This window comes from Cheilinus undulatus, linkage group 23 (assembly GCF_018320785.1).
Source record: "Cheilinus undulatus linkage group 23, ASM1832078v1, whole genome shotgun sequence".
Taxonomy (NCBI): Eukaryota; Metazoa; Chordata; class Actinopteri; order Labriformes; family Labridae; genus Cheilinus; species Cheilinus undulatus.
Genome location: NC_054887.1, coordinates 26,882,569 through 26,896,804, shown reverse-complemented (window position 1 = coordinate 26,896,804; position 14,236 = coordinate 26,882,569). Strand labels below are relative to the sequence as shown.

General features: G+C 38.4%; 1 protein-coding gene across 4 annotated transcripts in view; it reads right to left on the bottom strand.

The window, feature by feature from the left end:
* Positions 1-14,236, bottom strand: part of syt1a (synaptotagmin Ia) — a 322,596-nt gene that overhangs the window by 31,668 nt on the left and 276,692 nt on the right. For all 4 annotated transcript variants that reach the window (XM_041780625.1, XM_041780629.1, XM_041780626.1 and 1 more), the window contains one exon: positions 2,790-2,957. In XM_041780625.1, coding sequence (XP_041636559.1) covers positions 2,790-2,957 — 168 coding nt within the window. The remainder of the gene's footprint in view (positions 1-2,789; positions 2,958-14,236) is intronic.

The window sequence follows — 14,236 nt, the reverse complement described above, 5'->3', positions numbered from 1 at the left end:
TGTTTGATGTTAAGTTCACAGCAGTAGAGCTGTCTCTAAACTGGGCACAGCTTATACTTTAATGTCACATTCTTGTCCTTTGACACAACAAAATCAAAGTAGTGTGTCTATCTCTTAAACGCAAACGTTGTCCTTGGACTCAAGACAACATCACACATCAGATAAATGCTGCATAAATATGCATCAGCAGCGATATTAATTTTATTTCCTGTATTCTGGTTTTACAGATACAGGAAGTAAAAGAAATTAAATTAACTTGAGCAACACCATAATTCATTAGTAATGGTAAAGTAATATATTATAATACTGTGATACAGGCAAATATGCTCAAAAAAAGTTGGGTCGCTGTGTAAATGTTAATAAAAACAGAATGCAATGATTTGCAGACCTCATTAATGTATCAGATGTTTAGAGTGAGACATTTTAGCATTACATGAAAAATACAAGCTCATTTTGATTTCAGCGTCATCTCAGAAAAGCAGGGAAAGGGCCATGTTCACCATAGTGTAGCATCCCCTCTTTTAAAGACCCTGTAAAGTGAAACTTAATCCTTATGTTAGGTTAGTTGTATGACAGGCCACTGTATATGAATCCACAGGTCAAATTTCAGTCAAATTAAACATCTCTGGGTTTATAAAATTAAGCTTCAAAATCATGAAAAAAGGCAGTAAAATCTGCTCTAGGACCACTGTGGTTGATAGATTTGGCAAATTTACCTCACAATGAACAAAAAAACAGCATTTAACTGACTGTTAACTTTCATGAAAGGCAGTGACAGCTAGCAACAGACTGCACTGAGATGAACTGCTCTGTGATTCTGTATCTTGTAGTGTTAAAGGGGCAGGGTCATTCCCCACTGTAAGCTCGTGACATCACCAGGCCACATATTTGCCTTGCCCAAATTAAACCCGGCCAGGAAAGAGGTGAAAACTTTCTAATGGTCTAAATCCAGAATTCAGTCACATGTAGATCTCAGTGTTTTCATGTTTGCAGCAACCATATTCCAACATATCTTGTGTGTTAAGAGACACATTCTGGATTTGACTTTACAGGGTCTTTAACAAGAGTCTGTAAACATCTAGGAAGTGAGGTGACCAGTTAATTGAGTTTTGTGAGAGGAGTGTTGTCCCATTCATGACTGATGTAGAGAGAGAGAGAGGCGCTTTCAATGCTGGAAACCCACCATCCCCACTGTGAAGCACAGTGTTGGCAGCATCATGCTGTGGGGATGATTCTCAGCAACCAGCCCTGGAAGGCATGTAAAGGTAGAGGGTAAAATAGATGCAGCAAAATACAGGAAAATCCTGGAGGACAGTCTTCTTCAGTCTGCAAGAGAACTATGGCTTGGGATTTTAGAGGAACATATGCTCCCACCCAGACAATCTGGATCTGGTTCAACACAAAATGGAAAATCCGGCAAAGAAGACCTAGGACTGTTGAGCAGCTAGAATGGGACAACATTCCTCTCCCAAAACTCTAGCAGCTGGTCTCCTCCCTTCCTAGACGTTTATAGACTATTGTTAAAAGAAGAGGCGATGCTACACAACAGTAAACATGTCCCTATTTTTGAGATGTGTTGCTGTCACCAATTCAATTGAGTTGATTAATTCATGAAATGGTAAAATATCTGAGTTTCAACATCTGATATGTTGTTTGTGTTCTACTGTGAATGACATATGTATTTATGAGATCTGCAAACTATTGCATTCTGTTGTTTTTTGATTTTTGATTTTTTTTTTACATTTTACAATGCCCCAGCCTTTTTGGGATTTGGGTTGTTATTACAGTAAACTCCTATCAAAAATTAAACTACAAAAAAAAAGTTTTTTAAAATCCAAAGAGAGATTTGATCTAATTTCAAACTATTTGGATAGCTTAACTACAAATATGGGGGACTAAAAATCCTACTACTACAGAGCAGACACAAAATATTAACAGATGTAGTTTGGATAGTGAGGAATGTGTGCTGTTGGAAAACAGTGTAAGACTTTATTCTACATACGTTGTAGAAGTTTCTATGCGTTCATTTACCCAAGATAAACTTTCACTTAAGTTTCCATTTTGTCCGGGACACCCGCAATAAGTTTCCAAAGTTAATTACATGCCAAGCAGAGTGAGTTGTGAGTGTTTTTGGAGTGGGTAGATTGTGATGTTGTGGTTGATTGTTTCCAAATTAATCACTTCTCTTATAGCCGTGACAGCCGCTCTTATCAGACCCACAACCTTGGGCAGGTAAAAGACGGGTGAGCGGAGCCCTCCAGCAGCACTTGTGATCTTTTATTGCCGTCATTTTGGGACAAAATTTATTAAATGGAAGTGGCTTGTTACAAGACAAACAAAGAGCCAGGGGGGAGATAAGACCTTTCTGTTTGTCCTTGACACTATCTGACACAATCATCTCTTTTCCTTGACGGTCTATGTAATCACCTGTCCTCGCTGTTTCCCACATTTAGAGTCAGAAAAAGCACTTAAAATATGCTTAAGAGTCACCGAACTCTGAAAAACTTTCCTCCTGCTGAGCCACAGCCATGCATCCATTATGGCCGAGTCAAGGCCAGAGTGAACTGGTGCATCTGCCTGAGTTAATCCCAATCACACTGACCTGCAGTCTGTGTCTATGTAAGTGTGAGAGTGTGATATTCTGTCAGGAGCTTGTTAATGTGCCAGCTGGTTGCTGTCTCCACACCTTCCCAGCATTCAAGACTGCATGCAAATCAGACTGCCAGTGGAACCAAAGATCTCCAGCTACAAAGAGAGAAATGTTTCAGTGAATTCAGTGGGAGTCATACCTTAAAAGTGAACTGCTCATTGAAGGTAGGATTGAGGGTCTTCCTGTGGACCTTGGTCTCAAACTTCTTCTTCTTGTCAGGCAGCAGATAGACCTTTACGTATGGGTCGGATGTGCCGCCCATGTCCATAGCGGGCAGCTCTGCAGCCTGGATGATCCCCACTATGAGCTAAAAAGAGGAAGATGAATGGTAGAAGAGTGAGATAGGCACATAGAACTCTGCAGGAATCCAGATATCACAACTTGGACTGATATCTCACCAACATCCATACGGAGAAACCACTTTGTGGTATAAACCCAGACTTTCAAGGCAGTCATTTTACTTTGATGTGTAAATTGTGTTGGAATAAAAGCCATGTTAATTTTAAATAATGGCTTGTCCTGTTTGTGTTAAGTTTTGCATTCTTCTTGCAAAGTATTTCAGATGAGCTACCGCAAACTAGACAGAAATTCTACCTCAAATGGCCAAACAGTCATATTAACCACATGCACCATGGACAGTAAATGATTTTAGTCTTAGTTTGCTACCTGGCATGTCTTCTGGTTGCTATTTTAATGCAACTGCAACGCTTAACCAAATCTTGGCTTTGAACACAAACTAAAGCTAAAATGATCTCCAAAAACAATGCCAGTCCATGCCTAAGGGTGCTTGAATTGGAGATTTTGTTACAGAAGTGCCTTCATTCTTTGTTCTTGTTTGTTTGGACAGATGTGAACACAACGACTGATCTCTGTAATGGAACAAAACAAGCATGTGAGATCACCTGGGAGTGGAGGTCTCAGCTTGCTTTCAATCAAACCCTGGAGCGGTTTGTGAGCAGCGAGAACCCAGTCGACCCAGCAACTGCAGCAAATATCCTGCTGACTCATGACATTCCAGCAGGAGAATAAGCAGCAGTGGTAGTAAAATATAGCTTCTATATAATCTTAATAACATCTGACCTAATGTAGTACAATACAATGCAATACAATACAATGTGATATGATACCATAAGATAAAATATGGTACAATGCTCTGGGATACAATATGCTTTGATGTGATATGATACGAAAAAATAAGATACGATACGATACATCCATCCATCTTCATCTGCTTATCCTAGGCCGGGTCGCGGGGTAACAGGCTAAGCAAGTCCACCCAGACATCCCTTTCCCCAGCCACACTTTCCAACTCCTGCTGGATGATCCAGAGGCGTTCCCGGACCAGACGGGATATGTAATCCCCATCTGGGATTGTTCCATCTGAATTGGAACAAAGCTACTTAGCCCTAGGTGTGAAAAGCACGCTAATCTGAAGAATTATTTACTTTAGTTCAATTAAGAAAAATACTTGGTGTGCTCAATATCGTACCTGCATCAAAAGTTGTTGTTTATTGATCTATTTTTCCAATCTTTAGATACTGCACTGGTCCCCTGATGTTTAATGTAACCACAGACCGTGCGTTAACATGAAGAGTGCTCCACTGTCTCCTTCTGTTGTACATGAATGCCCGACAACAAGTCTTGACATTGTGCTAGTGGCATGTATTACAGCCAAGAAATGCACAGGAGAAAGACAGCTGCTGGAACCTTGGTATTGATGCTACAATCCTGCCGACACACGTTTGACTTACTAGTGTAACACTAAGATCTGTCAAGAGGGCATGGTCCACATCAGAATAGATTTCTGTGGGAATCTGGGACAAACATAGACATTTAAGCAAAGTCTCATAACTGTATCGTTAGTTTCCATTTTTTTAGTCTTAGAGTCATACAGTCTATGATTATAACTGTCTCTAAGGCTATTGCATTACGTATTTTTGCATGAAAGCTCCATTCATTCTTAGGTTTTGTATTCATTACTGAGATTCCATGGGGAAAAAAACTCCCGGGAAAAATTACCGTCTATGTCATTCTGGCAGTTGTAAAGTTATGAAGCATGTAGAAATACTGCTTAATGACCACTCTAAGACCAATGAGGACCTTAAGTCACATTGTCTTTTGATATCACGACCAATCATCCCTTAATAACGGTGGCTTAGAGCTGATTCAGTGTCATTTTTCTGGGATATGGTGGAAGGATTAGAAGGTTATGTCAGCAGAGTGGCTGAAGAGATGGTAAAGGTCAGGATGTGTCAGAGCGGGAATGAGACAACTGTTTCTCTTCACATAAGGTCGATAATTGATAACCACAAAGGGGGGCCTGGGAGGCTGATTGACCTGCCAGTCAGAGCGTTGACTCAAAGGCCTCTCAGGAGGTCTGGCTAGTCAGTCAATCAACTTCCTATCAGGCAGCCATCAAGCTGCAATCTGGAGGCTGACCAGGGCACTCAGCCATGGAGCTCTACAGCTGTCGGGAGCTGTGTTAGTTTAATATGTGGTGAACAAGAGACACACTGGTAATAAAGGAAGAGAGCAAAACCCTATGGTTGGTTATCAGGAAATAACACAAAACACCAAGGTCGATCCTAATCATAGAAAGGGAGCTGTAGCTATAGACTCTCATCTTCTTTGTCAAGGTAGGACTGTGAAGATTTCAGAAAGTTTCAAAGGAAGATCCCTTCCAAAGACAGTTGTAACGTTTAGTAGGTATAGCAGAGAAACACCTTGTTGCTGAGAGGTATTCAGAATAAAAGATGTTGGAGTTTAGATATTAATTAATCAAATGCTTCAAAAGAGCTTCCTTAAGTCCCACTCTTGGCTTTGATTAAGGTAGTTGTTATTGTTAAAACTACACAAAACAATACCATACCATAAAATAAAATATTATAATATGATACAATATCTTACAATGAAATCTAACTAGATGTGAAAAGGTAATGCCACTTTACAAAACAATATGATTTGATACAATACAATATAGCATGATATGGTGAGGTATGGTATGATGAGATTTGATAAGATATGATAAAAACAGTATGATACTATATAATGATATAGTACAGTACGGTACAATACCATACAATACAGATTGATACAACACAACCTGATAAGATAAGGTATTGTTACAGCCTCGTAAATAAACAAACAAATTAAGGGTCAAACACAAAGAGACCAGTAACATATGAAGAACAGACACAAAAAACGAATTGAAAATTTGAAATTGAATCCAAGCCTTATTTAATATTCAATGCAATCAGTGAATAAATCAAATTAACAATTCTAAACGGACTGTGAGAGCTGCCCAAAAAAAACAATAAATAAATAAATAACGTTTGAGTAAAGGAATGGCTAATGTTTTGTTTAGACTTGTTTGTGCTTATTTTTTGTGATCTGACTACTGATTAGTTTGGGTTTCATTATGCCTGTGTTGTAGTTTGGAGGCTGTGTGTTTTGTGTTCTCTTTTCCCTTGCTGCAGGCTGGCGGGAGTGGCTTAGAGGCAGTGAGGCTCCTCAATTACTCAGCTGCAGCTCACTGGAAGCTAACAACACCTGCTGATATACACCTAGTTGGAGCTCAAAAGTTGCCAGAGTATAGCCTACATCCGGCGTGGTATAAGGCCTAAACTCCATTTGTGATTCTTAAGTTTTTGAGAATTTTTTAACATCCTTTTTTATTTCTCTTTTTTCCAGTGCCTCCTTCAGACTCCCAGTGCCTCTTCCACTCCGCCAGCCTCCCTCCAGTCAATCACCAGCCCTTTCTGTTGACAATAAAGATCAACCTGGGTTCAGTCAAAAAGTTAATATCACAGGCTAACTCACAATGGCCGACTGAAACAGCCACCCAAATAAGGCTAGATCTTTGTAAGATATAAAATGATAGGTGGGTCTCCCTGCTCAGTATAAAATACAATATGATGTGATATGGTACTGGATGGTAAAATACCAAATGATAGCTTAAAAAAGGACAGTACAGTACAGTATGGGAGGGTACGATCTGGTATAATAAGACACGATGCTTAAGATACAACAAGACATGGTACAGTACAACATTATTTGAAAAGGTGCTTTACAATATGATACAGTAAGATACAGTGCAATAAAATAATTTACATTACCATGCCATACCATACAATACGTTCCAGTAGGATGTGATGTGATACAATACAATACAATGCCGTCTGATACTATATAACACCATACACAACACGTTTCTGGTCAGGGCTCTTATCATAGTTGCCTTCAAAGATTTTCTTTTAAAAATGGATCTTGTGATTTGAACTCTCACTTCTGATGCAGAACAAGTGATCCGTCTAAAACCTCAGAACAGATGCTGGCAAGTTGCGCATCTATTTTGAGTTCAAGCTTGTTCAGAATCAGCTTGTTACAGCATACATTTTCTTGGAAAGGTTAACATACTTACCTAAAACTTGAAGAAAACCTGTGGGTAAAAGGTAGGCTTATGCAAATTATTACTTTCATCTTTAACATGGTTTTGGTGAATGTAAATGTAGGAATTTCTTGCCTTATAAAGTCTCTTGTCATCATCTCATTCCTCATATATATTTGTCTGTATATCCGTTTTGGATGGTGGTGAGATTCCAGTAAGGAAAGGTCTTCATCAAATGATGGAATAATGATTATACAACAACAACTGTCTTTCACTGTACCACTGATGCACACATGTTCACTGTACGCTCACAACCACCACAAACACATCACAAACACATCATGGAAAGTATGGAGAATACTCGATTAATGAACTCCTTCCCAGGTTATGCACAACATTTTCTTGTCATTACTTTGGAAACACACGGCAAGCTCTGAAATGAGATCCTGCCAAGTTGTAATAGACCACTTTGACATGAGTATAACTTCTGTAATTGCACAGCTGCATGTAGCCTGTCATTATCTCTCAAAGCATAATAGATACATATACCTCTAAAGGTAAATAAAAGACGTACGGATTATATAGCTGTCATTTACCTGGACTTAAATGTAATGTTTTGCTCTGAAGTGTGGTGAAGTGACACTTCTGCAGAGCAGTTTGAGGCTGAAATCATTAAAAAGAAATGGTGTTTTAGAAGAGAAATAAGAGCAGGAAGTGTATTTACTTTGTAGCTTTGGTTAAAGAACCATGCCTTCATTAAGTTTTCCCAAAAGTCAAGAAGAAAACATTTGGCAAAGTCAAATCAATTAGAGGGCTCTCCTTTAGGCAAGAACATGCAAAAATGAGAACATCTCCTCTAGTTAAAACTGCAGTCCTTGATTGTGACTTCAGTGAGCTCATTCTTATTCACCTATCAGTCAAAATTCTTTTCATTTCAGTGAATACCTGACTTTGTGAGTACCCCTTTAGTTCTTAAAATGTAAACTGAAATCATATGGCAATTTACAGCTGGTGCTATTTAATTTCAACTCTATTTCTGAAATGCATCATGTGTACTTAACATAGTACAGTAAGAAGTGCATAGGCACTAATGTTTTCCACATACAATTTTATTTTCATGGTCATTTATACAATAAAATGCACGATAGAAATCATGTGATGGTATTCCCTCAACAGAGGTAAAGAGAAGAAAAAAAATACTGTCAGAATATGAACCATTGGGAAAATATAGATATTAAACAAGTCCATAAACACAGTCCAGGTTAACAAAACAGAATGGATTTATCTCAGTTGCCACCTATTTGTTTTTAAGCAATAGGAAATACTGAAAGAAAGCTCACTGTGGTAAAATACCTCCCCCCATAAGCACGTTTGCAGTAATTAATTGGTTACCTGTAGCTCAGATTCTTAAATAAAGCTAACTGTTGTAAAATTCCTCACGTTATATGCACATTTGCACTTATAAATCTGTTTTATATAACTCAAATACTGTAAGAAAGCTCCCTGTGGTAAAATGCCTCACTCATATATGTATGTTTGTACTAGATAATCCTTTTCGGTAGCTCAGATACTTCAATAAAGCTCACTGTTGTAAAATTCCTCACGTTATACACATATTTGCACTGATAAATCTGTTTAATATAACTCAAATACTTAATGTGGTAAAAATGCCTCAAATTATATACACAACACAATGAGTCTATTAACTGTAACTGAAATACTCACTGTGGTATAGTGCCTCACCTGATCTACATGATCAGTCTATTAACTGTAATTCAAAGACTGTAAGCAAGCTCACTGTGGTACAATTCCTCACATTACATGCACATTTGTACTAATTCATATATTTACTGTAACTCAGAGACTATAAGAAAGCTCACTGTGGTAAAATGTCTCACCTCATACACACATTTGTGCTAATACATCTATTTACTGTAACTTAGATATTGTAAGAAAGCTCACTGTTGTAAAATGCCTTACCTCATCTTGCAACCATACTGTCAATGCACACAGACTTTAAATATACCTAACAAGAGATTGTATTTAAATCTTAATTTTTTATACATTTTCCATTTTATCTATGCTTTGTATTTAACGTTTAATTCCTGTACATTGAGAGCGATGTTAACCGAAGTCAAATTCCTTGTTGGGTGAGCAATACTTTGCCAAAAAAGCTGATTCAGATTCTGAAAGACTACTATCATTTTTCAACTGAATGCACTAACCAACTGGGAGACAAAACTGTGTTACACTTCTAGAATCCCATTTTGGATATAAAATCCAGATAGGATAAGACTATGGAAAAATCTGATTAACATGCCTTTAGGAAACAAAAGAGCAAACTTCTCTTAATTTGTTGTATGAACTATGTAAAATATGACCATTTTTAAGTGGCATTACTGCTCATGATTGGTGAGTGAAGATGAAAGTTATCTTGATGCTTTCATTAGGTAGCAGTATGTAGCAAAAGTTAGCAAATTAGCACTCACCTATGCTTGGATAATGAAGAAGTTGTTGCCTCCCTCTGCCCAAACAGCAACCTAGCCACGTCAAAAATACCAGAAGTTTGTCTGTTTTTTGTTTTGACTTTCATCCTGGCAGCTTTGTCAGAGGAATGATTCTTCATTGGATAACAAAGCTCTAGTGAAGATTTTTCTGCTTTAAAGTGATTGAAATAGAGTCCCAGGTGCTGTATAAAGCTCACAGGTGGTTAAAACTTGTAGTCCATGTGTCATTTTGAGGAGGTAGAAAATTAACCTGTACTGCAATTCCACATAGTGTTCAATGACGGTTCTATCTTTCCTGAGCTCTTTTTGCCAGATTGCCATGCTGGTCATGTCACTGCAAGCCATAAATTTCAGTATTTTTTGAGGGAAGGTCCTGTGCTATAGGTTACAAATATACCTCATTACTAGGTGGATATGTTTGAATAATTCAAAGTAGTGGCTGATGTTTCTCCAACTTCTTAGCTCTCGAAAACTACCATTTTGTAATGAACCGTTCTGTACCACTAATGATTAAATTTTTAAACACAAGACAACACTGTGAGTAAAAAACAACTTACTGTGGGTGTGTTTGCACATCTGTGTGGGTGTTTTTGTTTGACTAAGGATGGGTGGCAGCTGGTTTTAACCCTCTGTGTGCTACTCCCTGGTCCACTGAGCAGCACTACAACCAGACTCAGTACGGGATAGTGATTCAGCCTTTGGCAGCACATCCTGGAGGACTTTTTCCCAATGACCACTTCACATACACAAACCAAAAGATGACCACTGAGCCTTTTTCTGACTAATATTTACTGGAGCAGCTTATTTCAGAGATTAACTGTCAAGGGAAAACACTGTAATGAATAATAAAAAAGTCTTAACAGGAATGTTTTGAAATTCATCCCTTTTAGTAATGAGTTCAAACTTCTCGTATTCAGACTGGACACAATGCGATATGCCTGCTCTTGACCTGCTTGAAGAGCAATGAAAATGGTAATGATGTTGAAAGTAGGAATGACAATATAATTCCCTTCCTGCTGTGCTGAGAGCACTCTTTGTGCTTCATTTGCTGGGTATTTGCCTGATGTAGCCACCCGGTCGCTCCCAGAGTGATTTGGATCCTTTACAAAACCTTTCGTCTCATTAGTGAATAAGCCTGGAATCATCAACACCAGGGGCAGCAGCCATTTGTGGTGGTTAACAGACAGAAACAAAGCTTAGACTCAGTGCCATGAGGACCTGACATTAATCTACATTGTGTCTCACACTCATCTCCTTGCCTCAGTCTGTGTAAACACAAACCAGTGTTTTCATGTTCTTTTAAAGCCAAGATGGAACATTTACAGATAAATAACGGATCATTAAGCTCACAACTTAAAACACTAAATACTGTCTCATTTTTGGAGACATTTAATACTAATATGAAGCCCATGTCAACAATTGTCTGGCATTGAATCTTTTCTGTTTCATTAAAGCCAAAAACCACAGGATTTTCTATTTGAACTGGACTTTCCGAGGATTTGGGGGCTTGTCAGAAGCTTTACTCATGTAAAACTACACTCACATACTTGTTATACTGGTAGACATCTACTATTTGTGCCATATATATCATATCTTAAGATCTAATTGCATGAGTTTCTGATTTCGACCCTAAATCTGAAGTATGACAATATGTACTAAAAGACTTCCCCCAACAGAGACTGAGGGTTCACATCCAATCACTGACCAACAAACTGGTTCCCAAACATTATCTAACACTTAAAAAGGTGAAGCTTTCTCCTCTTTGTCCCAGTTGTTGTAGATTTATCATGGACCCCATATTTACCTATTTGTCTCCTGAAAGTTGCTGGGCTTTGCTAGCAGAGCAAAATAGCACCAACTGTTTTTTCTGGCATTGCTGAAACCCCCTACCACTGCTTTGGGGCCCCCTAGGAGACAGGCAGCCAACTTTGGGATTCACTAGACTACCCCATATCTTGTATAAAACATAGATGTAGTCTCATACCCATTTCCACCAAGCCAGTTTCAGAGCTGGTGCAGAGCCAGTGCTTAGTCTACCACCAGTTCATCATTTTCCATAGCAAAAGAAACAGATCTGTGCCACAAAAAACAGTTCCAGTGCCCTTGCTGGTTCTGGGGAAAGAACCCATGCATGTTACCTTTCACCGGGGGCTAAATGCTTTCGTCTAGGGCTGGGGATGAAATCAAAACGTAAAAATTAACCAAGAAGAGCCCCATGTGAAAAGAACAGTTACAAATGACATGGAAAGACAACAGTGCAAAACAAACATGGTTGTAAATACAAAGCAGAAGTGGTCCGAGAAGGAAAAAAGCTTTCTTCTGGCTGTGTACGCCTTGATTGAAGTATAAAGCTGACAGGACCTACAAGCACTAAAGTTGCTAGGGAAACAGAAATGCACACTGACATAAGTGACATAATGATGTGGCTCTCCAGCCAGCTCCAGCCCATGGAAAAGCAAACCGGTTCTTAGATCAAACCAACTGAAAACCAGCTGTAACTTGAGCCCTAAAACTGGCTTGGTAGAAAAGGGATACCTATTAACCTGAAATGCCACATTGACTGTTTCATACATCCACTGTATAGGATATATTTCAAATTCATCTAGGAAACCTCCCATAGAAAGTGTTTAGGAAGGGCAGGACTTTTCCAAAAACTCTTGATTGGTTCCATCTGTCAGATTCATAAAGAGCCAATCAGAGCGACAAGACAAATGACGCAGTAGGCATGACAACTCAAGTAGTACCCTGAGCTCAACAGGCTGTTGCTGCTGTAGTTAATGAATGATGGAGTAAGTTGTTGGATAAAACTCATGCCTAAGCTGGGAAGGAGAAGAGTGAAAACATCTTCAACAAGAGAAGCTTAGTGTGGCTCTTTGCTCTTGTTTCAATAAAGAAATGTGGTCCAGTTCTGATAAAACTGACAATATAATTAAGCTACATCCAAGCTAATCAATACAACAGCAGACACTGAATGTGCTGGCAGCATAACTACTAAACACCACTCATAACTAGTACAAATCATGCCAAAGAAGGTCAGGAGTAGAGGAAAGACATCTTTAAGTGCTGTTCATTGCTCTTTCTTTTTGATGCTGATGAAACAAGTCCATTTTCAGACCTAGCACAATTGTTTCAGATAGGAGCTGCCTGATAACAGATATGGAATCTGGCCAGGCCATCCCTTAAAATAGTGAGTGACAAAAAATTAATCCCTCATCACCGCGCACCAATAACGGCCGAAGTTGTTTTTGGGCCCAGGCTGTAAAATGTTTGCATTAACTGTCAAAACTAGCATTTTAACACAAAAGTTAATGGAAACAAAGGTTTCCAGCCTCAAGCAGCGGACATCCAAGGAACAGCGTTTTTTTGTTCCAACTTCTGTATCGGCTGTATTTTTCATCACCAGAAACTGCTGCTTGGCAAATCCTTACAAATGAAATTCAATATGTGTTTTCTAATAGTAAAGACTGCTTAACTGTAGGGAAGATTGTAGTTTTGGCAAACATACCCATAGTCGTCTTGTAGTAAATTTTGGGCAACTAACTCCTATAACAGAGATGTGCAGAGGAAAAATTTTACAGGAAAAATGCTGGAGTATTTTGGGATTTTTTAAAATTTTATTTTAATGTATTTCTCTTTAGTTAACTCCCTACAGTTATTAAAGTGACTCCAAAAACAGATTCTTATTAGCCATTATTAGCAAATATATATTCAATATATGTATTTATCAGTTCATTCTTGATAAAAACTGACGCTTTCTATGGAAACGTTTGGCTTCAGGTGTTTTGGGAGCGCAATATTCCTGCTTGGGTCTTTCATTTATCACTACGCAGCACAAACAATATGACTGCCATGGGTATATTTCGCTAAAATATCTCAGTCGCCCCCTTGTGGCTGGCTGTGATATAGGGACTGATCTTATTGTTGGAGCCTGAAAATTGCATACATTTGAAAGAAAATTTAAAAAATCTGTATAAAAAAATACGTTAATTAGAAAAAGAAAAAATCTTTTTAAAAATGTCTTTAGTTTATTTGTATTTGTTTGGTTTTTTTTTGTACTTTTAGTTCGGCCCCCAAAGTGCCTGTTTAGGAAAGAGCTGGCCCTTGTACAAATGTAGTTGATGACCCCTGTCCTATACTATTACTATAAACCCTACCACTTCTTTGCACATCACCAATTTGTGGCATTAGTATGCTTTGAATGCTAGCCTGAGCCTTAAAAGTACTTCTCTGGATCTGCATCAGTGTCTAAGTGGTGAACAGAAAAATATAGGGAGCTGGAATAAGCATACTAAAATTTGGATGGTAGAAATTGTTTGAAGTCTTTCATAAACTATCTTTTTTATTCTTCACAGAAATGCTTCTGTCACATTTGTAAGTAAAACTAAGTACATCAAAACAGATGCCTTCAAGGAAGCTGTCTGATGCTGTAAATCAGACTATTTTTGATCCTCTCCATGGTTCTTGCCCTGCCTTTTGTTCCAGAGAAGATATACACATTTGTGCCTTAAGGCCATGTCAAACCCAGTATTTCATGTCAAGTTTGCGGGGCTGGGTTTTATGTGCTGTGGAGAATCGTCAGATAGGGACAGATCTTCCAGTTGAACTCAAATTGAGAGGTATCAAATTGACTTGTTCCAATAAAAGAATTCAATGTCATAAAGAGAAAATGCTATCTTCTGGATACAATGGTAA